General features: G+C 37.7%; 1 protein-coding gene across 6 annotated transcripts in view; it reads right to left on the bottom strand.

Moving 5' to 3' along the window:
- LARS2 (leucyl-tRNA synthetase 2, mitochondrial) overlaps nt 1–27,551 on the bottom strand; it is a 95,410-nt gene that overhangs the window by 18,297 nt on the left and 49,562 nt on the right. For all 6 annotated transcript variants that reach the window (XR_001293744.2, XR_001293745.2, XM_013950768.2 and 3 more), the window contains exons 11-19: nt 25,414–25,529; nt 24,121–24,404; nt 20,776–20,874; nt 17,864–18,001; nt 8,989–9,092; nt 7,792–7,974; nt 4,651–4,820; nt 3,521–3,598; nt 1,288–1,399 (exon numbers count right to left, since the gene is read on the bottom strand). Coding sequence is in view for 4 of the 6 variants with exons in the window: in XM_013950768.2 (XP_013806222.2) it covers nt 1,288–1,399; nt 3,521–3,598; nt 4,651–4,820; nt 7,792–7,974; nt 8,989–9,092; nt 17,864–18,001; nt 20,776–20,874; nt 24,121–24,404; nt 25,414–25,529 (1,284 nt within the window). In the remaining 2 variants the exon portion in view is untranslated. The remainder of the gene's footprint in view (nt 1–1,287; nt 1,400–3,520; nt 3,599–4,650; nt 4,821–7,791; nt 7,975–8,988; nt 9,093–17,863; nt 18,002–20,775; nt 20,875–24,120; nt 24,405–25,413; nt 25,530–27,551) is intronic.

Here is a 27,551-nt window from a genome sequence, read left to right as displayed (position 1 = left end):
TTTAAGTAACTAACCCTGACCACCTCTGCCTCCATATCAACCAATGAGGAACACAAATCGTGGCAATTACTTCCATTTAAATATAATTTTAATTACATGATACTTCATTTTGTAACAGAATATTGACTAAAATTAGCATTCTCCAAATGGATCATGTCTGATGCCATGCTTTATTCTAAACAATTAAGCTTTCATTAAGACATCTTAAATATATGATTAATGAAAACAGAAAAAATACTTCCCCAACATGTACAGAAATACCTTGCTGTTTTCCAGAGTCTGTGCCCCTATGTTACTGTCATGCTCAAGAGCAACCTTGCTTTGGGAGCTGGGAATGTTACACCGTCACGTACAGCTCTGAAATCTAAACCATTTACTAGCCCTGTTCTGTCAAAACTTGAAAGCATAAAGATCTACGACGATCATCGTGAGAAATAAAACTTTTAAAATAGCAGGCAAAAGTTAACATTAGGTCCAAAACCACACAGCAATTATGACCAGTCTTACCACAGAATATATTCCTATCTTCCCACATATGTCCTAGGACTTCTTCCAACAAAACTTTAAAGTAAGTGTTGAATTCTGGCATATACACCCTCTATTTCACAGGTTGTAACTGCAGCAGCACCACGCAACTTAGCCCACTTGGGATTCAGACCTCAAGGTTTACAGCTGTGATAGAACTTAAAAAAAGATTTCCTGTCTGCTGTTCCCACTCTCCCCTGAGAGGTTAATTCACAACATAATGTCCCTCAGCCTCTGGAGAATATTACCAGAATAGTATATGCATTTAACACTCCTTTATTCTTTGTAGTACACAGTCTGTGACATGGTCCTCTTAGCCTGAATTCCTGAAAGAAAGTACTTCCAGTCCATAGACTCTAGAACAGTTCTTCTAAAAATGCCTGTTCAGCTTTTAAAACTTCCTTCCAGATGAAAGGACAGCTAGCCATGGACATACAAATTCCTTCCTCATGCAGATCCTCTCTTGACATTTTCTTCCTTCTCCCTTCCTCTGCCTACTCTCAAAAAATCCCATCTTTGGATGCAAAGAGAAAGAAACTAAAAGCAGAGAGATCTGGTAAGACCACAAGTTTCAAGTTTGTTTAGGAATTATGAATAGGCGATAGGCATTAAGACATTACGAAACCTCTGTCTGTGACAGAAGGTGACAAGATAAATGCAGAGTTGAGGGAGAATTGACACGTATTATTTTAAAGATATTTTTGCAAACTTGCTGTCTTTTTTCCCCTGCAACATCGATAAAAAGTGTATTTATATAAATACCTTTCCACATCTCTGATGCAATGTGTGGAGCCATAGGTGCAACCATAATGCAGAGCGTAGCCAAAGCATCTTCAAATTCTGCACTGTGGAGAATAAGAGGCTGAGAAGCTTGCTAAGCAAAAAAGCAGAAGGAAAAGAAAAAAAAAGTAAATATATATTCCTGTAGGGAGAGAGAAGTAGCTTAGTTAAGAAAAAAATGCAGTAAAAACCAAAAATCAATGTCTATGATCAGAATAGTATAATTTCATAATAAATTAGAAATCTGTGAAAATTTCTGGAGAATTAAAATAGAAGCCACTGCAACTCTTGATCATGGAGTGCTCTCTAACACTGTTATGAAAAAAATGTAAGCTTGGAAGCTAATCCTGACAGAGCTGACAGAACCTTAGGGATCTGCTCTGGCACAGGGGCCCGGGCATAGACCTGCGTGGATGACTGTGTCCCTGAAGAACATTCTGAATACTACCACTTCTAGAAATCCAATCTTAGATAAAATTAGAGCTATCTGAGAAGAGGTGAAGTACTTTCATAAAAGAGTAAACTAGTGATGAATGCAGTATGTTTTTTATAGGGATAAGGTTTGGTTGTACAGAATCCCAGAGTGGTTTAAGTAAAGCTGAATTTAATGCCAGTGAGGTTTTAGAACTGAAGTGATGCTTGGGAAAGAAAAGCACACAGCAACTTTTTACAGTTAGATGTTCAGATTGCTTTAGTAAAGATAATTTTCAGTTTCTTGGAAAAGCTGTCATATTGAAAAAATCTGAATCTTAATTCCTTTATTTATTGTATCATAATAGAGAAGATGTAGCACTAAAAGCAGCTGAATAAGCTTTTTCTTTCTTTGCCTCTGTTTTGACCCTGAGAGATCACACCCCATGATAAGGGCAGTTCAGATTCTGTGTTTATTTTGTCATTTGCTTCTCTAATTAAACAGTACAAAAGAACGTCAATATATGTCAGCTAAGGAGAATTATTTGGTGGGTGTGATGGACACTAGTTCCTGTCTACTAGAAAATTGTCCCAAACCAGTGATTTGTTTGATGTAGACTACGGAAGAGCTGTCACATGGCGACTTATCATTGATACTATTGAGGTCAGTGCAAAGTAGATTTGAGTAAGTTTTAGTAACTACTACCTGTTTTCTATTCTTAAATTTCATCCACCTCCCCACCTCCTCCTTTCAAATGGGACTGAAAGAGGAAGTATCAACATGTTATAAGGAAATTTGTTTTTGAAAGATACTGACATGACAAAGAAGATAGCACAGTATTCAAACATTTGGCTGTCTGTATGACACTGGTCTTTTAATATTCACTCATCACCATCCACCAGCCCAAAATGCATATGAATCACTGAGCTGGAGATAAAGAATTCTGTATCACCTTCCCAACACCTTACAGTCTCCCAGACTTAGGTTATTTCAATTACACCACTTGTGCCTGTCCTACTTTACTTTTTGTTAAGTTCCTTGAATTTGTCAATAATCTCCTCAGAATCTATAGAGTGTAAGATGCTATTTCAATAAAAAGTTGGAAAATCCCAATTTTTAATTTGATTTCTGGTTTAGCTCATATTACATTTATATGTCTGAAGGATTGCTTAATCAGCTGTAAAAGCAGTAGTAAAATATGAGATAACAGTTTATTGTATTTGATCTATCACTCCTGGCTGATAAACAACATAATCTAAATTAAAAATACTAAAAACAGAAGCTATTTGTACGTTCGTTTTAAAAGGGGAGTTTGCAAGCTCTATTACAAGCAGATAGTTCAGTGGTGAAAGCATTCTTCTTTGAAGAATGTAAGATTATGTGTGATTTTCCCTGTAAAGAATACCTTTTTTATCAATATGTTTAGTAATTCAATAATGTACTACTATATGTAACTACCTACGCAACTTAAAACAAAAGTGAACAAAGAACAGAACAAAGCAAAATGTATCCTTCTGAAATTTCAGGATGCAGATGTAAACATCAGAACCCTTTGGATCTAATACTTTCAAGCTCTTCCTGGAAAGCACGGTACATTCAGGCATTACAGTGATACTACACTGTACTTCTTATGAAATGAGTAATTCAACCTAAGTCCATGAGGCTCCAAAGTCAGTAGTAAGAGTAATGACAGTAAATAACTTTTGGTATCGTAGACTCAGTTCAAGCAGCGCTTGCTTTGTATACAGACATATATGAACAGGGATTGAAAGATACACACCTTCATTCATATTGTGTACTTACATGGAGTATGTTACTGAGGCTCATCAGCCGAGAAATAGCTGCATTGAACAGATGATCCTTTGTGAAATACTCTGTTACCTGGTGGTATTAAAAAAAAGAGAAAAGTTCTGTCACTGCTTACTTAAAATTCTCAAACATGGAATATTGAGGTTTTAAATGAAAAATAATTTTTACTAATCAATTCCAAATTGTGAAATATGCCTATCTTAACTCTCCCATGGAAATCACTTTGACATCATGTCATCAATCATATCATATCACATCATATATACAACCACATGCATGTGTGAAAATAAGAATCATGTAAAAAATTCAGTTGCCCAGCTTTGTTTCAAAATTTTAAAAGTTTCAATCAATGCCAATCAGAATTGTGTATTAGCAAACACCCTCTATGTCCTTCAGTAAGATATCTTCCCTTTGTCCCTATAAATAGTGTTCATACTTGTAAATCCAGTAGTGCCAGTGAAAGCTCTTTCATACATAGCAAGATCACAATTCAGAAGTCCATTAAAAGATCTGGAAGGTCTCTAACCACAGAATTTAAATCAGGATAAATTTCTATGTGCAGAAAAATATTTTAAGTTAATTTTACAGGTATTTATGTCTCCTTCTGAGTCTTGCATAATTGAATTGACACTAATCACAGCATGAGACAACACAGAACAGGCGAACAATTACTTCAATAATAAAAATTTTTTGCATGCGCTAATATATTTCTCCAACAATTTTTTTCACTTCACATGAAACATACAGCATATCTGATAATGAAGTGTGAAACAAGCAGATTTAAAAGGGATGATCTGCATAACTCATGTATAGCTTTATCACTGGAAAATGGAGTTATTCCAAACTCAGACTGAAACCCAGGCATTTTAATGCCATAACACTTCATCCTTTAAATGAAGCACACAGCAGAGAAACTTTGCCAATCCAAACCTTACTACTTTGCAGAAGAGCTGTGTCTCATGGAATTTGCAGGCAAATAAAATTACTTATACAGAGAATATTTTATGAGCTACTCATCTGGGAGAAACATTTTGCTCCAACAACGCTGTAAGTCGAGTGTACAGTTTTAGCAACAGCAGCAACTTATTTAGTCATTTACAAAGTACTTAAGTGTTTCTTTTAACCTCAGAAATCACCAGATTCTTCTGCTCCCAGATCTTTCTGGCTTCAGCCTTCTGTTTCTCACTCAGAAGCTCAGGATTGGGCATGGTTCCTGACGTCCTCGCTTCAATAAGTTTGGTTACTAGGGTCCAGAGGCGTGTCTGCCATCTCTGAACACCTGGCATAGCATCAGCTGAATTTAACAAAGAATTGCAAAAACAAAGATTTCAGTTACAATGAGTGAAGCCAAACCTTTAAAGAGAAGCAGAATGTAAACTGTACTCTGGAGCTTAACATTAAAAAAAACCCTATATTGTGCATTAAAAATGTCAATGCAATTAAAATATATTTTAGGTTGCTTTAATGGAAAGGAATCAATGATATAAAATGAAAGTATTTTCTGCAATGACTTCAGAACAAACATATATTTAAAACATTTGATAAATCTATAAAATAACCCAATGTTATGTCAATGTTAGAACGTTCATCTTGTGTTTTAATGACTCTAGAAAACAATCCTTTTACACGCTTTCATCTTCCAAACTCATGGAAGAATACATACATACATATCTATATGGGCATACACACACATACACATGCATATATACATACGTATATATATTTTTCAAATGGAGAGGTTTCTTCTAAACTTTGATTTTAAAAAGTACATATATTTTTGTTGCTACAAAGATGCTACTGTGCTAATGACTATAGGCCCTGATCCTTGGGACCATATTTCCGACACAGCGTAGCTTGGAACAGAGACATTACAGAAGCTGTCCACTCTGATCCTACAGGCATCGGTCCTGCTACACAGCTGCTCTAAGAATGTGTTTGTGTGACCTAGGGACGGTGGTACAGAGAGGCCCAAGCTAGTGCTGCTCACAGGCAGTTCCTCCGTGTGATGTGGTGTGCAGCCACCAGTGAAGGTATGGCTTGAGGTGTGGCACTGGCATGGCTTTACTGCCTTCTGTTCCAGATGTGTGGGGTTTCTCCTAGCCTGCACACCACTACATCATGCAGCACTGCACAGTGTCAACATCTCCTAAAATATTCCAATTGGCAAGGGCCTTCAGTTCTGCTCCAGCAAATATGCTTGAGAAGATGATCAGGCTTACTACGAAAACTGGGAGAAGTAAAAAAAAACCATAAGTGATTGTAATGCACAGGGATTACCTGTCTGACTGCACTAGATGAAAGACTAGATGAAAGACTTCTGCACATCTGGAACAGAAAAATACAATCTCACTGATGATGTCTACATGATCCTCTACATGACTGGGAATACAACGCACTTTCCAAACTTTCCACCTCCTGTTTATATTAGAAGCTCATAGATCATCTAGACACTGTAGGGTTGGCATTATTTGGACTACAGCAATGGTGTAATAAGCTGCTGGGTAAGCTTGGCCACGTCTGGTCCTGCACGCTCTGGAAGACTGCCTGTCTGCACCAGGGGATAGGGGAGGTGGGGAGGGAATGGTGTGGGACTCTGCCTTCATGCCCACTATTGAAAAGACAGTGAATCTAGTCTGAACAGCAATCCTCAAAAGGTGGTCCAAACATATCCAGGGAGGAAAAGGATCATGGCAACTGCGTACCAGTATATAATAGTCTCTCAATAAGACAATTTCCTATTTAGTTGCTTGATTTCTTCAATATAAATGTTAATTATTCTGTTATCATAAAGAAATACAGGCCAGAGTTTAAAGCAGATTTACGGAATCCTCTTCACATGCTTTCTTCTCCATTTTTTTCCCTGGAAATATCTTTAAGGCTGCTAACATCTTCTTGTGTTCAAGTTTTCCAATACTCTTTTATCAAGATGTCACCCAGCAAAATCTTTCTTTGTATTTCTCAGTTAGTAAACAGCTTGGTTTGAATGACTAAATGTATTTTTCCTAGCATTATACCTATCTGTGCTTAGCTTTCTTAAAGAATGTTTTAGTATAACCACCAAGCTCTAGTTAATACTTTGCAACTAACACTTTGTACCCATGACTCTCACACTAATTTCATTATTCCATTTTCAAGACGGAAAAATACAGCAAAAAGATTGTGGATCACTGAATTAACTGCTTCAGTGGGAATTATGCACCTGTATACCTTTAGGGACCCAGGAATTTGATTCCAAGCAGCTGGGTTTTTAAGAGTGATTACCTTTTCATATGCCTAGTTTTGCACTGTTCATCCTGATCAGAGGGTGACAGAAAGCCAACAGGGAAAAGTCACAAAGCCCACTCCTTAAGTACATACTCACAAAAGTGCAGTAACTTGGAAATGAATGTGTGTGTTTACATGCACATGTAAAGGGTGACAGAAGACAACTGAAATAATGCTTAGTACAGACTAAACAAAGCAGCAGGACGACAAAAGAAAGAAGAAATGCATGTTTTTTAAACCAGGTATGAAGTGTTTTATTACAGTCCTAGGCAACAAGAGAGCTGCATTGAAATATATGCTCCAAGTCTACATTAAAATGTATGACTCATGGTAGATAATAAATAGAAATTAAAATTAAGAACTATTGGTGTGACAAACTGCATGATGGCAGTAAATAAGTGTGTACAAGGGTAAAACCTCTAAATAATATCTTGTTCAAAGGTAGAACTAAACTCATAAAAGTATATATTGTGCATGTACATCTATTAGTTACTGGGAACTCTGATTATGAGATTCTTTCAACTCTCATTTCTTGGTCCATCTTATAAAAGCCAATGCATACATGTGTAGATAAAATAGTTTAAAATTGCAAACTCTTATCTGAAATCTGACATGACGAAAACAAAGAATCTTAAAATGGAGAAAACGATCTTAAAATAATAATTTTCAATCAGTCTATTGTTATCAATCAGAAAATGAGATCCAGGCTTTACACACTTTTATTATTTCAGAAGAAAATACTGATGGAAAAGTGCTTTTCATACTGCTGGTTTTAGCTTGAAAGAGGCATTGTAACATGCAGTCCATTGCAACAATCTTGCAAGCCTCCCTCTCACAGACAGGTGTGTTACCCACTTTTTAAAAAGAAACAAACACTAAAACCTTATTATACCAGCTTTTTGATTCAATTGTACTAAAACTTGAACAAGATGATTTGTATTTATCTTGTGTTTAAAAAACCCACACACTAGAAAAAAAACAACAGAAAGAGTCTGACTTACTTTTAGCATCCCACAAAATATCTTGTTCTGGAGGAGCTGCAAACAGAATGTAAAGACGTATGGTGTCAATGCCATACTCCTCCTTTAACTCTTCAGGGTCTATTCCATTGTGCTTAGATTTGCTCATTTTTTCCCAAGTGACTTGGATCTTCTCACCAGTTTTTAGGTGAACTGGTTCAGTCCCTAAATATTAACACACAAAAAAAATTAAAGCAAATTCTGTTCATTTGTAACAGCAATGGATTTTGTTCTCTAAGCATATTAAGGGACAAGAATTTCCATTTGGGAAGGGGGGAGGGGGGATCCAAACAGTTTAAAGAGGAAAAACCCATTATAAAAGTAAAATCCCTTTTCCATCCCCAAATGTTCCTACTTTCATATTTTACCACAAATAGCATCCTAGGTTTATAGGTTTCAATTTCGGTCAGTTATCCTGACAAGAAACTGCCTTATGTTGCATGCATTTACGAATAGGGAGGGCTATTTACACTGATACAGGTATACCCAAGCAAAAACACCTGCTACAGACAAGCCCTAGCTTCTCCAGAAGACGACAGGACAGCAGGCAGAAAATGTATGATTTTTTTCATACTGCGTTTGTATGCAGGAGAAGGGTGGTGATAACAAGGTGAGTAAGAGGAGTATTTAAGGGAGGTAAGTATGACCAAGCCACTCCGGCTGCTGCAGCCCCTCAGAGGCTGCTGATACACTTCATACTGTAAAAGCGCTGGAAACAGCCGGAGAAACAGTACTTCTTTCTATACCTGTGATATTTATGCCTACCATCTACTAAATACACCAACAACCATGTTACCTGTTGCAATGGTGTTTCTGTAGGCTGTTTGTTTGCTGGGACTACTAGCTCCATTCAGCAAGTTGCTGAGCACCATCTTAACAAAACCAACTTCTGATCCTTTGGACTCAGACTACAGTGAAGTTAAAATAATATCATAGTATTGCTTCTGTGTTTGGTCACAATTAAAAGCCACTGGATTATAGCTGTGTCTCTGTTTATGGACTTGGCATTAGGCATATGAAGCCAAAGCTGACAGAAGCTGCTTTTTAGTTTAAATATTACAAGGATTCATTTTTCTCTGCTGCATTTTTCCTGCACTGTGACTTGTACATCCTTTTTTACTGAAGTAGCCTCTGACTTTCTGGGTGCACCTGTGCTGGTTTTCCCACACAGTCTCTTACCAGTGAAATCAATCTCCTCTCTCTTCAGATACTGGCCTGTTGTTGTTAATCTGAATGTTTGATTCTTGATAAGACCTTGAACCAACAGCTTATGGAAAGGTTCCCTAAGGAAGGAAGGAAAAAGAAACTGGTCTGTCAAAAACAGCTGTCAAAAGTTCTTTCTGTGATAAGCCTCAGATGTTGAACCAATCAGGCACAATTATTTAATGAAAGAAGAATTTTAAGTTGACTATATATAAAAGGCTGTCACCTGTGAAAGTCAGAATACTTTCTTCATTTATTCATGATGGCTAGTTGACAAGTATAAATATTTATCATATTCTGCACACATTCTTGCATCCTGATTTAGTACTGAGTTATTCTAACACCACTTTTCAAATAAAAATATGGATAATACACTAAGGTTTCTTGACAAACTGTGCAAGTTCACTAATATTAAACTAAATCCCCATTTGTAAAAGTGTTCAAGTACCTCGCCTGAATTCCTTACAAATGTTTAATTCTAACTTCTCTCCGAGGATCACAGTATTTCGAAAAAATCTAAATTTCATGGCCCATTTCTTTTTATAAACTGAGAAGATACAATTTCTTGAACAAACATAAGTATTTGTATGCCTTGCCCTTTGCAGAACTAGCCATCAAGGCCTAGTTATAAGAAAAAAAAAAAGTACACTAGAAAATTGCAATGCTGGAAAGTTCACATGTCAGTGGACCAATTTATTTAGCATCTGAAATACTAAAACTTAAGTTTTCTATTAAAATCTGCATCAGGAAGAGTAAGTTATCAGATATGTGTATGATGGAGACAAACAGAGCCTTAAAAGCACCAAAACTAAAGGCAGTAGTACACTCAGCAAGAAATAAATTCTAAGCAAACACTGCTCTGGTTGACAGATACACTATTGCTCCCACCTTCTTTCAGCGATCTTGCGTTCCTAGCTCATTGATTCAGGTGGCTGTCATTGTTTGCACTGAAAAAAAGTCAACGCAATCAATCTCTAGAGGTTTCAGTGCCCGCTCGATAGGTCAGGAAGGCGAGGCAGTTGTGGCAGCGGCACCAGGAACACTACTGGCCAGGGAAGAGGTAGGGAGCCCGACCCAGGAGGCATGGAGTCTGAGGAATACTCTCCAGGGATCCTCAGGTACAAAGGCTGTGGGGATCACCATTCTGGAGGACTGGCTTATCAGTGCTGACTACTACTGACCTGTAAACCTCCCTAGCACATGTGCTCAACATTAAGTAATCTGAATGATCCCCCACGCTTCCACTTAAGGAAGCTCCAAATATCTACCAAAATATGCTTACATACAAAGGATGCATCACCTGTATTTACATATTTTTCCAAAAGCTACAATAAACTCATCCATCTAAAGAAGAAATAGTAAAAATAGCATTTATGTTTTACTTCACATATAAAAAGGCATAATCGAAAACACTACTCAGTCTTCTGGAGTCAATTTAGTATTTTACATTATTATTAAATATAGAATACATGACAATTTATTTCATAATTTAAAACATCGTAACATAATGATATAGTAAAATTATTATTAGATTTACGTATTTTTTTAAAACGAATTAAAGCAGATACCTTTCAATTGCTGTTCTTTAAATGCTTTTGATGACTCTGAAGTAAGGAGAAATTTGAAAGAAAAGCTTTTAATTGGAAGAGAGAAAGCAACAGGCTTCATACTTTACCTTCAACATATTCATGCTTGAACAAGAGCTCTCTCCCTTGCATATTTTGCATACTCCTAAATATTGGGCAAGTAATGGCACATAGTGAAATCATTCAGTCACCAGGCAGCACAGGTATCTACAATACTACCTGGTTTTATCAACAATATGAAGTAAGAGTAACATCCAGGCATCTCTATAAACATTTTCTGAACAATATTTCATAGGTTGCCTGAAAAGTTCTCTTGCTTAGAAATAAATTAAAGGAACTTAAGGAGCTGAGAGTCAAAGTCAAATTTAGAGAGTAAAAACAAGAAACAGTATTTTAAAAGCAGGAAGCAATACAGTCTCAAATAATTGTCTTCTGAGTCAATGTAAAATGAAAAGTCCTAATCAAAAGCCTTGTCATTCTATCACCAACAAAACGGGTGTAAAAATGCTTCAAGAGACAGCAAGTCTTGTTTTACTCCACAAACTAAAGAAATTACAAAGAAGAAGTATAAAAAGATTTTTTTTCTCCTATCATTCAGCACTTCAGTCTAAGATCTAAAACAGTTATTAAAACAATTACATCTGTTGCTATCTAAAAAAATAAAACCAATGAAATAGGCAGAACATCAAAATCATATAACACTCCCAACTGGAAGCAATTTTTCAAGGCACACATCTTTAATGACAAAGAGTTAGTTCAGATCATATGCCAAGTTATTAAAAGTTGAACGTAGGAATGAGCATTTCCTATTTTTGTTTATGCTGACAAAGGCTATAAAAACGGAATACAAAATACATTACCAAATATGGGGGGAAAAAAACACATGTTCCTAATGGGAGACCGCAGAAGAATGGAGAAACGTCCAAAATGAGAGAGGCAGAGCCCGTCTAATATACACAGGGCTCAGAAACAAATGTAGCCCTGTACCGAATTTCTCCCGATCTGCTGAATATTTTTGCTGGTGCTGTGATGGCTCCATCGCATGGTCACATGTAGAGTTACACTTTAATTTACATTAACAAAACTGCACACCGACAACCTTCCCCTCCAAAGAAACACAGCAGTTGCTTGGCTATGGAAGGGAGCTGCAAAGATGCCACAGCACATCACACCTGATGCAATTCTGATCTAAGCCCTGCAACACAAACTCGTGGCCTGGCATTACAAAATACCTCCTGAAACAACTGAAAACAACTGAAACTAAGCTATGTTCAGACAGGCAGACTTCTCCAGCACAGTAAACAAAGAGGTTGCTTGAGTTTCTCTCAGTGCTCAATTGCATTTCAAATTGTAAGCATGCTGGAACGGGATATGCCTACATCTGCCTGTGAAGTCTGCTTGTACCCATGCTGGAGTACAGACACCGGGGCCTCGTTTGTGTGCAGTTTTTGATCGTGCTGTATGTCAGGTGGGACCCCACCTGTGAAGTCCAACATTTCACAGAAGGATCAGCTGTGACAGCCACGAGGTGTGTAATCCAGCTATTGCTTTTCACTAACTTTCATATGCAGGTTCATCTCGATGATAAATAATCTCTCCCCACAGGAGCATGCACTGGCTAGAGGGGCAGGTGTGGCTGACAGATCAGCAGCTCCTGCTCCGTGCCACGTCCTCAGTCCCCAGGTTCTGCTCCGGGCAAGCCAGATAGTGGGACTTTTGCTACAATTACAAGTGACCTGGCTGGAAGGACTCTGTGTAGCCTGCAACAGTGATAAATAGTGGACTCAAAAGAAAGGCAGGGAACTTACTGAATATATTTGCATCCCACGTCTTTAGAAAGGCTGAGAGCACCCAGTATCATGCCCTAGAGTTCAGATAAGACCTTGGTCAGACACTGTCAGCTGAGTTTGGAAGCTTGTGAAACCTGCACTTAGCTCCATCTGCAACAATCTGGCAATGCTGGAGAAGGTCAGAGTATAAGTGATTTTAGGGGGGAGATCATTTTACGCAGAAAAAAGATCAAACAACACTCTACTTTTTGATTTTATACAGTCAATATCTGAGTGCTTTTTATTTAAAAAATCAACGCTAATAGTAAAGTCCCCAAGGAACTTATTGAGGCTCTAACATCCTCCCTCTACAGAATAAACTCTTTCTGCCACAGAGATATCTTCTTTTATTTTGTAATGCAGCTATGCAAAAATAGAGAACAAATCTGTTGAGTAAGAAGGCACTATCAGTTAAATCTGCTGACTTGATGGCAACAATAAGCTTTTTTATTGCTTTCTAATCCTTCAAGGAGAATGTGCTGGATTCCATTTACACTTATTCATCAAACAGAACTGATTACTAAAGTCTTAGGAAGAGCCAAATTCTGTGTAACTCGTACTTGCAATAATATGGTTGAGCAGGTGTAACTGAGGGTGTCAACACATCCACCACAGTGGATTAGCTGGAAGAGATGATGTAGTTGCTGGCCCCAGCTGCCTGCCTGGCTCCTCTCCCAGGGGTGGTGACAAGTGGGAAGGCTGCCTGGCTTGTGAATTAATTCCAGAACTGTTGCAGTTTACAGTCCAGAATATTAAGACAGAATGACATCAACTTGGGCTTAATCTGTTGTCACATGTATCAATACCCAGAGGGTGCTATTTATTCTACTGTGTCAGCATTAGAGAAAATGAGCAGCTCCTCCTACCATCTCCAATTTGACTCATTTGAAGAAAAAAAAAAAAAAAAAAAAAAGGAGAAATCATGCTCCCTCTTCAGGGGAGATTTAAACTATAATTATACCGTTTATAACAATTTTAGATGCCTACAAACATTGCATTTTCTATGAAAGCATGTGGGTGATTGTAAATGAATGGCTATAGTTCTATTATAATGCATATCATACATGAAGAGGACAGAGTAGGTTGCTTTGAAAATCCAAACTACAAAATTTTGAACTTTTGTTTTCAGTCTCATTACTACAGTAACAGTCATTAATACAGAAATACAGACTACCAGGAAAAAATTCAATGGATTTGCAAGTCAGAGGGCAGGAGCCAAACAATGAAAATTACTATGAAGAGAACCTATTAAAATGAAAGATTATTACAGATTTGTAGGTGCATCTCAAAATTTGTCATGGCACCAGTTAACACATTAAATGGTTGTAGCACTCATCAACTGAGATGTAGCAGAGTTTTATTAATTTAATCAGTGAACAGACAAGAGCTAGTAGCACAAGATTTAAAAATCACAAGAGGAGTGTTTTTTAACCTTTTAATAATTTTCCCTTGCAGCTGTGGGTCCTACACCATGATTTTAAGCTTTCTAACAACAAGTTTGTTGTGCCTAATCACCCTTTTTGGATCTCAGACCAGTCCTAGAGCAATCCTAACAGAAGACTGAGCAAAAGTGGCTTCTGACAAATGTTAAAACAAATTTCTAACATGTGGTAACATTTATAGAGGACTTTGCAATTTCCATATAAAAACAAAATCCTAATTTGACTTCACTGCTTAGAAGCATCTAATGCTTTAACTTGTGTAGAGCTAAAGCAAGAAGACAATTTTATACATGATGATGTGTTTGTTATAGTCATCTTGCATTCTGAACACACATATAAGCAGTACAAACAACAGACCCTAAGGGCAATGCTGTAACATTTCTTCACATGTGCAACAGTTTCTGAGATTATATATATCCTCAGAGGAATTCTCTACAATCTTCCAAACTGCTTTTACAGAAAGCAATTTTGATTTTCTCTGCTATTGTCACTAGACATAGTCAATATTTCCTGTGTACTTTTAAACTGAAGTTAGCCAGTTTTCTTCTACAATTTACCTTACTTAGAGCAGTCTACACCACACAGCTTTAGTGGTGCAGCTCTGCCACAGCAGACTGAACAACACACATTCCAAATTAACAATGCTATAAAAATCACGAAGTTTTAAAATAATGTAGGTTGGAAGGGATCTTTGGAGGCCATTTAGTCTAACTCTCAGCACTGTGCAGAGCTAACTTCAAAGTTAGAGCAGGCTGCTCAGAGCCCCACCAGATGGGTTTTGAAAATATCCAACGATGGAGATCCCACAATTTCTCTGGTCAAACTGTTCCAGTGTCTGACAACCCTGGAACAATTTTTTCCTTCTGTTCAGTTGGACCTTGCTGCAATCTGTGCCTGAAGCCCCTTGTCCTTTCTCTGTACATCTCTGAGAAGAGCCTTGTTCTGTGTTCTCTATAATCCTCCTTTAGGTAGCAGTAGACTGCAATAAGATCCTCTCCTTAGCCTTCTCTTCTCCAGGGTGAACATGCCTAATTCCCTTAGCCTCTCTTTGTATGACACATGCTTCAGCCCCCAACCATCTCTGTGTCCCTGTCAAACTAGAAAGGGTCCAGCACAATGTCCCTCACAATGGGGGCCCCAAAACTGGACACAATATTCCAGATGTGACTTCATGAGTAATGAACAGGGGAGAATAATCACTGCTGGCCATACTTTTGCTAATGCAGTGCAGTATGCTGTCATGTGTACTGCTAATGTTCAACTTGCTGTCCACCAGGACTACCAAAGCCCTTCTCTGCAGAGCTGCTCCCAACAGTCAGCCCCAGCCCCGCTGTTGTAAGGGGTTATTGCATTCCAGGTACAGGACTCTTCATTTGTCTTTGATGAACTTCACAAGATTGCTGTCAGTGCTTTGACAAGTTGGAGGTGTAAGTCCAAAGTCCTTTGCATGGCAGCCCTGCCATCCAGAGTACCAAGGCTCCCCACAACATGGTGTTCCATGAACCTGCGGAGGGTGCATTTTGTTGCATTGTCCAGGTTGTTAATGAAAATGTTAAAACACAATTGGCCTCCGTAGTGACCCCTGAGGAATACCACTAGTAACTAGCTGCCAGTCAGACTTTGAACCATTGACAACTACCCTTTGAGTCTGATGGTCCACACAATTTTTCCATCCCCTTTGTAGTCCACCCATTCAGCCCGTATCTCCCCAGTCTGCTGCAAGGATGCCATGGGAGACATCGTCAAAAGCCTTGCTAAAATCAAGGTAAATGACATGCAGTGCTTTCCTCTGATCCACAGAGCCACTCATCTCATCATAGAGGTCGGTCAGGTTGTCAGGTACAATTTCCCATTTTTAAACCTGTGGTGGCATTTCTCAGACACCTTCTTGTCCTTCATGTGTCTGAAAATTACTTCAAGGTGGATTTGTGTCACAATCTTCCTGGAGGTCTGAAGTGAGGCTGACTAGCTTGTAAGTACATTGGATCATCCTTCTTGCCTCTTCTTAAAGATGAGTATGACATCTGCCTTTTTCCAGTCATCAGGGACATCCCTGGATTACCATGACCTTCCAGAAATAATAAAGGGCAGCCTCACAATGATACAGGCCAGCTCCTTTAGCAACTGTGGATCTGAATATGTCCATTATTTAAGTTGCACCTAACTCAATCCTATTCTACAGAGGGTAGTACCTCTCTCCTTTAAAAACTCTCCTACTAAGGCACAGACATTGACAGCAAAGGCCAAGGCAAAGATTGTCCTTTTTTACTAGCCCATTAGTCCCATTTAGCATTGGGCCAACATCTTCCTTGGTCTTCCTGTCAATGTAACTGCAGGAGCCTTTCTTACTGTCTTCCCATTCCTCACCAGTTTCAAACCTAGCTGAGCTTTGGCCTTTCCTAATCCCATCCCTGCCTGCCCAGGCAATGCTTCCACATTCTTCCAGGGGCAGCCCATCCCTGCTTCAGCTTTCCGTGCACTTCTTTTTAAGTGTTTGAGCTCACTCAGGAGGTCTCCATTCAGCTATGCTTGCTTGCTCATTTTCTTGCACAGCAGAGTGGACCACTTACTTTGCAAGCAAACCTTCCCTTCCATGTGGTCTCAGTTAATAACCACAATACTTTAGCCAATTCAGTTAATGTTGTTCTGGGAGGTGGAACAACTACACTAGCAAGAGAATTTTTTGTTGTTGTGTGTTGCAGCTCTGCTAGACAGCTCATAGATCAGTAGTGTAAAGTCTTTAGTAGCACAGATAAGCCTGTAATTGCTTGCAAGGATAAGCTCCAAAACTCTCTCCTACAAGGAACAGTGCCTATGGTAGAAAGTTTTGGCTTCTGGAGCCCCAGATCCTCATAGAAAGAGCAGCCTTCCTGCTGCAACTATGCAAGCTAGAGACCACAGGGTAAAACACAGGTACAGAAATCTCCACATCCAAACTGTTTTGCAGGCAAGAATCAGCAGTGGAAACAGCATCACCTGCTTTCATCAAATGATTATGAAATGACTTGGCGAAATACTCCAACAGCCCCATTAACTACTCCATCTTTTTCTGGTGCACAGCTACTTGAATTCTAGTTGTGTAGCAAAACCACTACATTCAAGAGAGCTCAATGCCATGTGTAAGTTCCTCTTTCACATCATGCTTTCAGAGTGGATACTAGTAAAGCATGAACGCACAGGAGCTGCCAACTGAGAAATTATTGAGCAAATATTCTCATGGAATCACTTGTTTTGCACCTCTATCTACTCAAATCTCTCTGCTGATGGGAGAACAGAGCACAGGGTAGTATTTCACACTTGGGTTATTCTCACACTAATATCTTCCCAGCTGAGGCATTCCTGTGATGGCATTTTAGGGTATAAAGGGCAGAATTTCACTGGAAATGGGGCAAACCAGTTGAGAACTTAACTGAGAAAACAAAGAACAGAAAGTCAAATGATTCTCTCTCCCGCCTCAAAATTTACCCCTAACCAAAGGAAAGGATTATGCATCAGCAACAGGAGTAGTCAAAGTAATCAAATAAAAATACAAATAGCACAAACATACTACCTTTGCTTATCAAGAACTATTTTACACTGTTCAGCTTCAATTCTTCAGTGAATTATAGAAGTGCTTAGTTTTCTAATATGCATGGTTCCTCTGAAATTAATGGTATTTTTAACTGTGCAGGAAGTTACCTAATTTGAAATAATAGCACTATTCAGAATGCCTGAAGTCACTAGTTTGATGCAAGCTTTCGCAGGCTGAAAAATCTACAGCAACATTTTATCACTTGCTCTGAACCAGTTAATACTTATATAATACAAACATTATGTATGCATACATACAGAAAATGCAACATGCTGCAAGAAACCAAGTATTTAGCCAAGACAGACAAGCACAAAAATTCAGGCTTATTCAATGTAATGTTCAGCCATCATAAAATTTTCCACTAATGCTTCTGTTATCTAAATGCAGTTTTAATGATTTTTTCTAGAAATATATAATACTTACTTGTGTTTGGTCATCTTTAGATCATGGCAAAAATGACTGAAAAATCTAGCATAAAATAAGTGCATAACTGCATGTTCCTTTCCTCCGATGTACAAATCCACAGGCATCCAATAGTCAGCCAAGGCATTATTAAAGGGCCTGAAAAACACAATAGAAAAAGATAGAGAAAATACAATGTAGAAAAGACCAGCTCTACTGAAGTAGCTCATCATACTTGACACCACCGTTTACTGAGAGCTAGACATCTAATGAAACTTTTAATATCAGATCTTTCTAATTTTTAAGTGATATGCTCACTAAACTATATACAAAACTAATCACCACTGAGAAACAGATCCACAAAACTATGATTTTCACATATTATACATGTGCAACTAAAATTTCACCTAATCACTTAAGAAAGTGATGAAAATACTTGGCTGTTCTTTAAAACATTTTTTTCCAGAAATAACATGTAGCTACCCTTTGAATTTTCTAGCATTTACAGATACCAAATTCTGCATAAAAATATATTACTATTAAAGAAGATGAAAGACATGCCCATTTAAAAACAATTGCTTTTTTTTAATTGTAGGTTTGCATTGTTGCCATTAGGGGGCAATGTAACATCTTGTCATAACTCTTGTCATTCTGAAGAGTCAGATGGGTCTTTGTACTCAAACTGAAGGATGCTCTGTGGATTTACAATAAACATTGGATGCCATTTAGAACATATTTAATAAGTTATTGGAGGTAACCTGCACAGTTTATTAGCATTGCTCACTGCTTCATTAAATATCGCTGTGTCTCATGTAACAGCTTCCTGCCTGCAAAACACTATTTCAATACATGTTGTTTCCTCAACATACATTTTACATTCCCATTTTAACAAATTTACCCGTTTCATTAACTTGTTTGATTATTTCATCTGTAATTCTTATATTAGTAACACTTTTTTTCTTCACAGATGAACCCAGAAGCAAACACTGGATCTGAAATTCATGTCTATCATGGAACGAGCTAAAACTTACTGCTGTACACAAGATTCCAAAATCAATAGAAAACTTCTCCCAAATTCTAGGTGTTTGAAATATGAATTATAGAAATAAAGGGTTTACATATATGCACCTTAGCTTAAAAAAAGAAAGAAAGGAAATACCAAACAGATCTAGTGATCTAGTATAAAAGTTTGAAATTCTTATTTCAATATAAAACAGATTTAGCTACACTGAGCTTGTTACTTTGACAGCTTGACATTACACCTGACTGTGTCATCTTCAGCTTCTGGAAAAGCCCTTCTTGTCCACTCACAAAAAAATATTTCCAACTGTCGTTGGGGAGAAGGCATTCTGCATAATGCAAGAATACTAAAAACTTATTAAAGTTAATATGAAATGTGTCCAGAGAAGAATTTCCATTTGTTTAACTAAACTAGTGCTGCCAGTATTAAAATATAATTCGTCCAGCTATACTCGAATCCCTTGGCGTAAATATGTACCCAGACACTGCTCGGGGGGATCCCCAAACAGCCCTAAGTGTGGTATCAATATCTAAAAAATGCAGCTCTATCTTCCTCTGACCACATACAAGAACTGTTCCACTAATTCCTCCTTGCAAAAAAAAAAAAAAGAAAAAAGAAAACACCTGCATATTTTACTGTCTTATCTCATAAAAGCAGGCAGCCAAAACAGACATACAAATGGCCTTCTTGACACAGCTGTCTCAACGAAGTGTCTATGTTGTATGTATATGAATAGGCGTTACTTGGAGGCCATGAATTTAAAATGGAAACGTCAATAATTAAAACAAAATAGATCATACCAGACTCATTCGCCAACATGAAGCTTGTTATGTACGATTCTCTAGGAATACTGAGGCCATTTACTAGACATTTTCTATTTATCTGTGCAATAACTGAATGACCTACAGAAAATACCCATCTAATTTGCTGCTATCATATTATCCCACACAATGGCTCTCAACGTGTCCAAGAAACAGTAACGACTATTCATCCAGTGACTGTAGGCAATGATCTAATTTGGCCAGAGTATATAAAATGCTTTTGGACAACTGAGTCAGCCTCCGTGCAGGCTGCTTTAACACCGTGTTTGACACAACACCTCAAGGCACAATCAGCAGTGCTAACACAGGCAGACTATGAAGCAGGTAAACAGCTAAATAACTACATCTGTCTTCCCATGCTCTTCATGCTGCAGCCACTAATACACAGCACAAGAAAAATCTCCTTTTATTAATTATGGATACAGCCAAAGTAACAACACAACAGGAACTTACTCTGCTGCCACTTCACTTTAGGTCTGAACACGAGGAAGCAGCATGATTTATCAGAATTCTAAAAGAGCTAATTTAAGGTGTCATTCTGGGCAGCTGGATGTTACACCAAAATCCTCTTCTTACCAGTGAAAAAGCACTGTCTTTCTACACATTAAAATATTCAGTCTATTACTAGGGAGGGTACACACAACACAACTTACCACAATTTCGGAGAGAAGAGTTACAGTAGGCTGTTATTCTTGATGGCATCCTCCACTAATAAATTCCTTTAGCTCCTCAGCTGAACTCTTCCTTTATGCTGTGTCTCATAACGCCCTTCCATGCAAACTCCTGCCCCTTGCCTTGCAGCTCCCCCACTTAACGTAGTTGTGTCTACACGTTCTGCCCTCATAGATCTCCTGGACTGGGCACAACCAAATGCCATAATTTTACAGCAACTCTTAGTCCACTCTGTGCTGTGCTCAGGGACAGACAGCAGGCACAAAATCAGGGCAGCAAATGGATTTACACTGCCCTTCTGGAAAGGCAGAAGCTAGAAGCACCAGAGTATCCAGCCTCTTCCTTCCTTCCTTCTTTCTTCCCTTCTATTCTGTAAAGCAGATTTGCCCACCACATGGCCCTGGGTCTGGATCCCTTACCGTTCAGTGTTGTGAGGGTCAGTGTATCTCAGGTAATACCAAGCAGAGTCAACAAATGTATCCATGGTATCAGTTTCTCGCCTTGCAGCTGCCTTACACCTGAGCAAGAGAGAAGGAAGGACAAGACTATTTTTAAGATAAGCGACAAGCTTGGCAGAGGAACAAACAGGTACAGAGTGGCCATGAAGAAATCTAGATTGAAAATTGAAAGTCTGAAGAGTTAAAGCAGTGATATGTTGGAAAAATGTCCAGTATAAGTAACAGGGCCAACTCTCCTTCCCTCTCCCTCCCAAACAAACCAAATCAAAACACAAAACAAAAAAAGCCTAAATGGCTTTAAGATGAAGGAATAGTGGAAGACTGCACAACACAAGACTGCCCTCTCAATCATATGCTCCTGGAATTTTTTAGAATTGCCATTAAAAAAAACCTGACACTGTGCTTCATGTTTTGAAAAAGTTACACAAATAGTAAGCAAGTCTTAAAGCACAGACAAGTGTGCTTTGCCATAAGGTCGATGGGTACTAAATATATATCACACTCCTTAGGTACCATCAGACAAATCATTTTATAAACATTCAGCGGCAGGAGCAGGCTGGTTGCCTCTCACTCACTGTCTTCACAAAAAGGTGTTTGAAGATTCAGTTTCTAAAATCCCAGAAAAAAAAATGAACTTAGTTTAATTTCAGCTTCTGAGATGTATCAAATCTTTTCTAGACCTTGTAGCACAATTTTAATTTGTGATTACTGCAAATCAATTTTTGCTAGGAGTTACATTGGCAGCACTGATAAACACAGTTTTAAAATGAGTTCTAGAAGCTCAAGTTGTTTGCCTCTAATTTCTCCCTGAATATAAATTATTTTCTTAATGAAGCAAATAATCACATTTGGTAAGTTTCCATTTACTGTAAATGATCCCTCTTGAAAACTCTTAACTGTTGAAACAATGAGATTTCTCTAATATTAATGAAACTTTGCAACCTGTGACACACTTGCACATAATATATGTAATAAAGAGTGGCCACCAGCTATTTAATATTTTCCCGTTGTACCTTTAGTCTGCGATCAAGCCTGATGGTTGAGCTACAACATCTCTCTGCCTGCCTGATACTTCAGCTTGGCTTGCCAAGGCAAGTTTCTGAGTATCACCACTTAGCCTTTTCCTTCACTCTGTCTCTGCTCAAGGTCCATTTTTATCAGCAAGTTTCTCCTTCAACAGGAATAATGTAGTAAAGGAATTTTACTTCTAGTTGCTTTTTAATATAACCATTTTTATTAGATTGTACATATAAGCAGAGATTTGGTCAATATAAAATAAATACTGTATTACATTGAAATGAATGGCTTTTCAGTCGAAATAATACTTTACAATCATTGAACCACAGTTATACCTGCTTCATACCTCTGCTGTTGCTTGTACTCTAAATGGACATAGCTCACTAACATAGAGACAGCATGGGCATCTTTCAAAATATATCCATCAGGCACAATGTTGTAATCTAGTCAGACAACCTTCAGACAGTTAACCTGATTATCTGAACTTGTATAAGAATGAATAACTTAGGCATCTCTTTCTATTTATGATTGCTTACATTCTTGTAACTCAAATTTGAGTTTTCACAGACTTTTGTATCTTTCCATCTCATTTTCCTTAGTAATTCTAAATATTAAATACAACCAAAGGAAAAAAACCTTGTTACTGGAGAGAATGACTAAAGGAAGGGATGACTTAACTCCTCAGAGCAAGGAAAAACAGGAGATAAGGATGACTGGGCACACATGAAGGCAATGCTTCAGAAAGGATTTGAAACTGCAGAGGATATATGGATGAGAAATATTGAAAATACCTGTCAAATAAAATAATGAAAGTAAAAGCTAAATAAAGATGAAAATAAAAAAAGTAAATTTCAGCAAACCACCACATTTTAGGCTATGAAACTGATCCTGTATGCCATTATTTCTGACTAAACAAATGCCTTTGATTCATTTCTAAGTATAGCAGTCACAAAAAGATATCCAAAAACAAGTATTTGCTATACATCAAAAACTACATTGTTGCCTGGTTATCTTACAAAAAAATCACTTCTGAATGAAAGCCAGGAAGAGGCCAGTAGTGTAGACAGTCACTTTCATTTAAATCAGTTAAACTTTTCAGTTAAAATCAGGAATTTTAGATCAGGTCATTGCTGGGGGGTTTTCCTAAACCTGAAAGTCTTGTTTAGTAATGCTTCCTTGTATCAGTCACACTTTAGAATATGGTCCTACACATAATTTAGACATATCTAAAATGAAATTTTCTATGCAAAAGTATGAAGGTAAATGTATGTTTTACTTAAAATACACGCTATCAACTAAGGTCAAAACACAGGTTTCCAGAGAATCCCAGAACTCCTGTGCCCAAGCTGCCTCATTATAAATGAAAAGCACACTAATATTCTAACCTGCAAATGCTAAAAGAAAGGGAGATGTTATGAAACTGCTGCGTTATCAACGAGAGCCCCAGGGCCATTTATACGTCTGGTTCTCCTGCCTGGCAGCCTGACGGTGTGCTTCCTGTTTGGTCAGTCCATTAGAAGCAACCTTCCGTTATATTGCTGAGGAAAATCCTACCTGCGATAACTCCTGTTCTGCTAGTTCCCTATGCAGAACCCGCAGGCAAACTACAGTGTACAGGGCATCTAAGCGGCCCTCAAGATTGGACATCTGATCTTCATGACATATCTCTCCCTAGCTATCTGATTCAGGCTGCTTCTTTTCTTAAGCAGCTGGACTACAAACAATAACGATTACAATGTCGACAAGAGGCATATATGTACTACCTCCTTCAATCTGAATTATATGCTGTCATGTATAATTTACAGTGCATGTGATCCTTCATGATAAAGAATTATATAGCAGAGCAAACAATATTGTTGGGCTATTGTTAAGAAAATTAACGAGATGTTAGTTTTCTTACCAGGAAGAAGTAATTCAATAATCATCTTAAGCTTTATATTAACTCTGCTGGTGAGAGAGAATGAAAGTTCTTGCAGTAAGTGAAGTAGGAAATACTGTAAAGAAATGGCAGAAAGGGAGGAAAATAATTGTTTCCCTAATTTATTTCCTCCAACTTAAAAACAGTGAGCTTTGTTTCAGCTTATTTATCAAGAAATAGCAGTTGGTATCTGCGCTGCAAACAAGGAGTTTTATAGAGTACAGAAAAACAACTACACGGGGTCAGACCAAACATCCTTCCAGAACAGTATCTTAGGGTGATCGGTTGTCAACATTTATGAAATGAGTACAAGAAACAGGCAAGTACACAGCGATCCTTCCCAGTCTGCAGTAACTGCAGCATCTGCTTACCTTGGACATGAACAGTTCACCCATTCTGGAACATTTTCTAAAGGTGAGGCTCCCTTCCCTGTAAAGGTGGTTACATTAGGCAATACCACAGGTAAGTCCTCATAAGGTACGGAGACAGTGCCACATGTCTGGCAGTGAATGATAGGAATTGGTGTTCCCCAGTACCGCTGTCGAGATATTAACCAGTCTCTTAATTTGTCACTTGTTAGGTCTCCACCTATTCCTTTATTTTTGGCCTGCTGGGTAACAGCTTTTAAAGCCTCCTGTCGAGTCATGCTTGTGAACTGATGAGGGCGGGGGGAAGAGAGAGACAGACAGAAATGGAAGAAGAAAGAAAAAAATCATATCTGCTACTAGTGAAAATGCAAAAACAGTCATAAAAGTCAGAAATGCCATTTCTGCGTGACAAAGTTTGAATCTAATATTAATTTTCCCTTTCCCATTGCTTAGCATCCTCCTATCCAAGGGCCTATTCACATATAGTCAATGGACTTATTTAAACCCTCCTGCTCAAAGGTAACATCCTTGATGGCCTGAATAGGACTGAGAAAGGACCCTGTAGACCCCTTCAGCTTTTATTTGCAAATATTTGCATTTATTGCTGATATTTTATCCAGCAGCTGTATGCCAAAACTTCCAGAATATCACCAATACAAGGCAGAGACTGAGGAAATATGGATGGCAGATCAGCTTTCCTTCTCAGTGTGTGTTTGAGGTTATTCTGTTCCTTGCTTCCACATACCTTTTAACCACTTAGACCCTATCTGTCATGTAGTAGCAGACACAAAGCTCATATTCTGTCAAACAGCATCTTTGCTAGGGCTATAACATTCTATATATTTGATTTAAAGATAATATTTCTATGCCACTTAAGGCAGATATGTTTTTACCAGAAAGGCTTACAATATATTTCAATGAATATGTGAAAAAGGACTAATGCGTTAACATTTAGCTTAAAAACATACAGAGATGATGAAAGTAAGAATCAACTTTTAACATAGAATCAATTATTCACTTTCCATTACAAAACTCAGACAAATACCACATTTTCTTATCACGTACAAAAGATTAAGACTGGGAATAAATTCATTTTATTGCTACAGAAGAACTAATAAAGGTTATCATTAAAGTGTTCCTAGAAATGAAATAGCATAGATCTGGCTTAGGTCTTAAAAAACATAAAACAATCAAAAATCCCTGAAATCATGCAAAGTATTTGGGATTTTCCAGAAAGCAGTTTTAGTTTGCACTGTTATTGCATGTTGGAGAGGAACTCAGTACTTGTACACCCACCTCACCAGAATTAATGACTTTCTCCAAACCATTTGGCAATGTTTCAATGACTTCAGTGAAAGAAAGTCCCAGATTCTTAGCTACTGTGGCATCTTCTGTACTAGTACTAGGAATTCCTAGAAAGGAGAAAAAAAAAAAAAAGAGTTCTGGAATTGAATGACATGGATATTGACCATTTGAGGGTACAATATTTTCTTTCTATGTCACTCCAACTCTTTATAATGATTTATATTTAGCCCCCAAAAGTTTAAAAATTTAAGATCAATAAAAATATCCTTCAAGCAGTGAAACTGAAGAAGCAATAATTATAAATATGTTTTATCAGTTTCTCTGTAACCCAAATGTCAATGTCCTACCTCAAAAGAGCCTGAAAATTACCTGGTTCAGAAAGAGTCTAAAAAGAAAACTGTGAATTTTAGATAAATAACAGAAATTTAAATATATTATTTAAACATAATTTAGATTTATACATAAATTTAATTTGTTAGGATGAGAAACATAAATACTAAACAAACAGCATAAGTAATAGTCCCCTTGTTTTAATAGCACATTTTATTACTTTCTAAATTCATAGCTTATTAAAATGCATCACAACACTACAGTCTTTAACATTACTATCCCTTTAACTTCTTACGAAAGACATGATTTGTTTTTAATGTGAAGAAAAATCCATTCAAAAGAATATCAATTTTCTACTCAGAATATAGCTACTGAGAGCACTTTCTAATAAGCCACAGATGTCAGAATATTTGAGACTCCTGATGCTGTCTTTCCCTTTGCATCTTATTATTTGGGACAGTCATACATTCTGAATACAAGTTCCTCTTCCAACCCACACAGACTTCTTTTTATTACAGCAATTTACCAGCATCATAAAACAACATGTTATCTTTAAATATTCCTCATTCATATTGATAGATGCTGACATCTTCCCTCTGACTTTGCTGCATGCAGTTTAGTAGTGACTGTGTTCCACTTTGGAGGACTACCTTTCAGGGGCAAGTTAAGAAATCTGTTAACTTTATTATACAATTGTACTCTGAAGTATCGCTGAGATACTAGCAGATCTATTATGTCACAGGGAGATACATCTTTCTGCATATTTTTTCTTTTGGTGATAATTTATTTAATATTTTGGATAATCTTGCAGGTTCGCTATCATCTTTAAAAGGCAAAGAAGCCTATACAAACAATCCAACGCAATAAGAGTTTGGTTAAAGCTACAGACCAAAAACTCTCAAAATATCACTGAGCACATTAGGATTATTAACATACAAACTGCATTCAAAACCAGTTTAATACGCATCTTTGTTTAGGCAGTGAAATGCCTGCTACCATAAATATATTAACTCTGTCAATATATGGAAATTTGGAAGCAGATAACAAATGAAAACCAAACAAGACACTTCCACAACAAATAACTCCCTCACTAGCAAAATAAGGAACCACCATTTAATCTTTTCAGCAGATATACTCTCTTGCCATTTAAAGGCCCTGTTATAGCATAATATATGTATCTTAATTGTCAAAGAGCTCTGCAGTCTGCAACAGGTGGCTTCACAATATGCTCTACAAATGGAAAAAGCAGACTCCCCTTTTTGGTCTTCCTTGCTTTTGAAAAGATGATGCTATTAATGTACTTTTGCAAAACTCAACAGCTGGCATCCAGAACTTCCTGGGAAGATCTGGGCTGTTTCCAACAGACATAAGGCCAAGGCACATGCCAGTGAACAACATGGAAGTTTTTAATGAAAAATAAGATTAGGCATCTCAATTATTTGGCTCCTCTTACTCCAGAAAAGGTTCTGGTTCTCGAAACCGGTTCAGTCCTGAAGAGTAAGATGCAGGCACATTACAAGTAAGGTCTGGTGTCCAGCCCAAGTGAATAGTCTCCAGCCCTGTGAGGGTCACCCAAGATATTTTTGCACAATACTCAGTAAAAGCAGCACCAAGGAGAATGGCACAAAGACCCCTAAGTGGCTCTGCAGAGCCAGCTGGTTTTATTCAGTTCTGTTCAGTCCCAGAACAGCCAACATTGGCAATAATGCAGAGGAGACAGTAGCAGTCCCAGGGTGGGAAAGAAGACAGACAGAGGCAACAAAAAGGGAGTGAAGGAACAAAGAAGGTAGTGGTATGGG

This window comes from Apteryx mantelli, chromosome 2, assembly GCF_036417845.1.
Source record: "Apteryx mantelli isolate bAptMan1 chromosome 2, bAptMan1.hap1, whole genome shotgun sequence".
Taxonomy (NCBI): Eukaryota; Metazoa; Chordata; class Aves; order Apterygiformes; family Apterygidae; genus Apteryx; species Apteryx mantelli.
The sequence above is the reverse complement of the archived record's forward strand: the minus strand, read 5'-3'. Positions and strand labels throughout refer to the sequence as shown.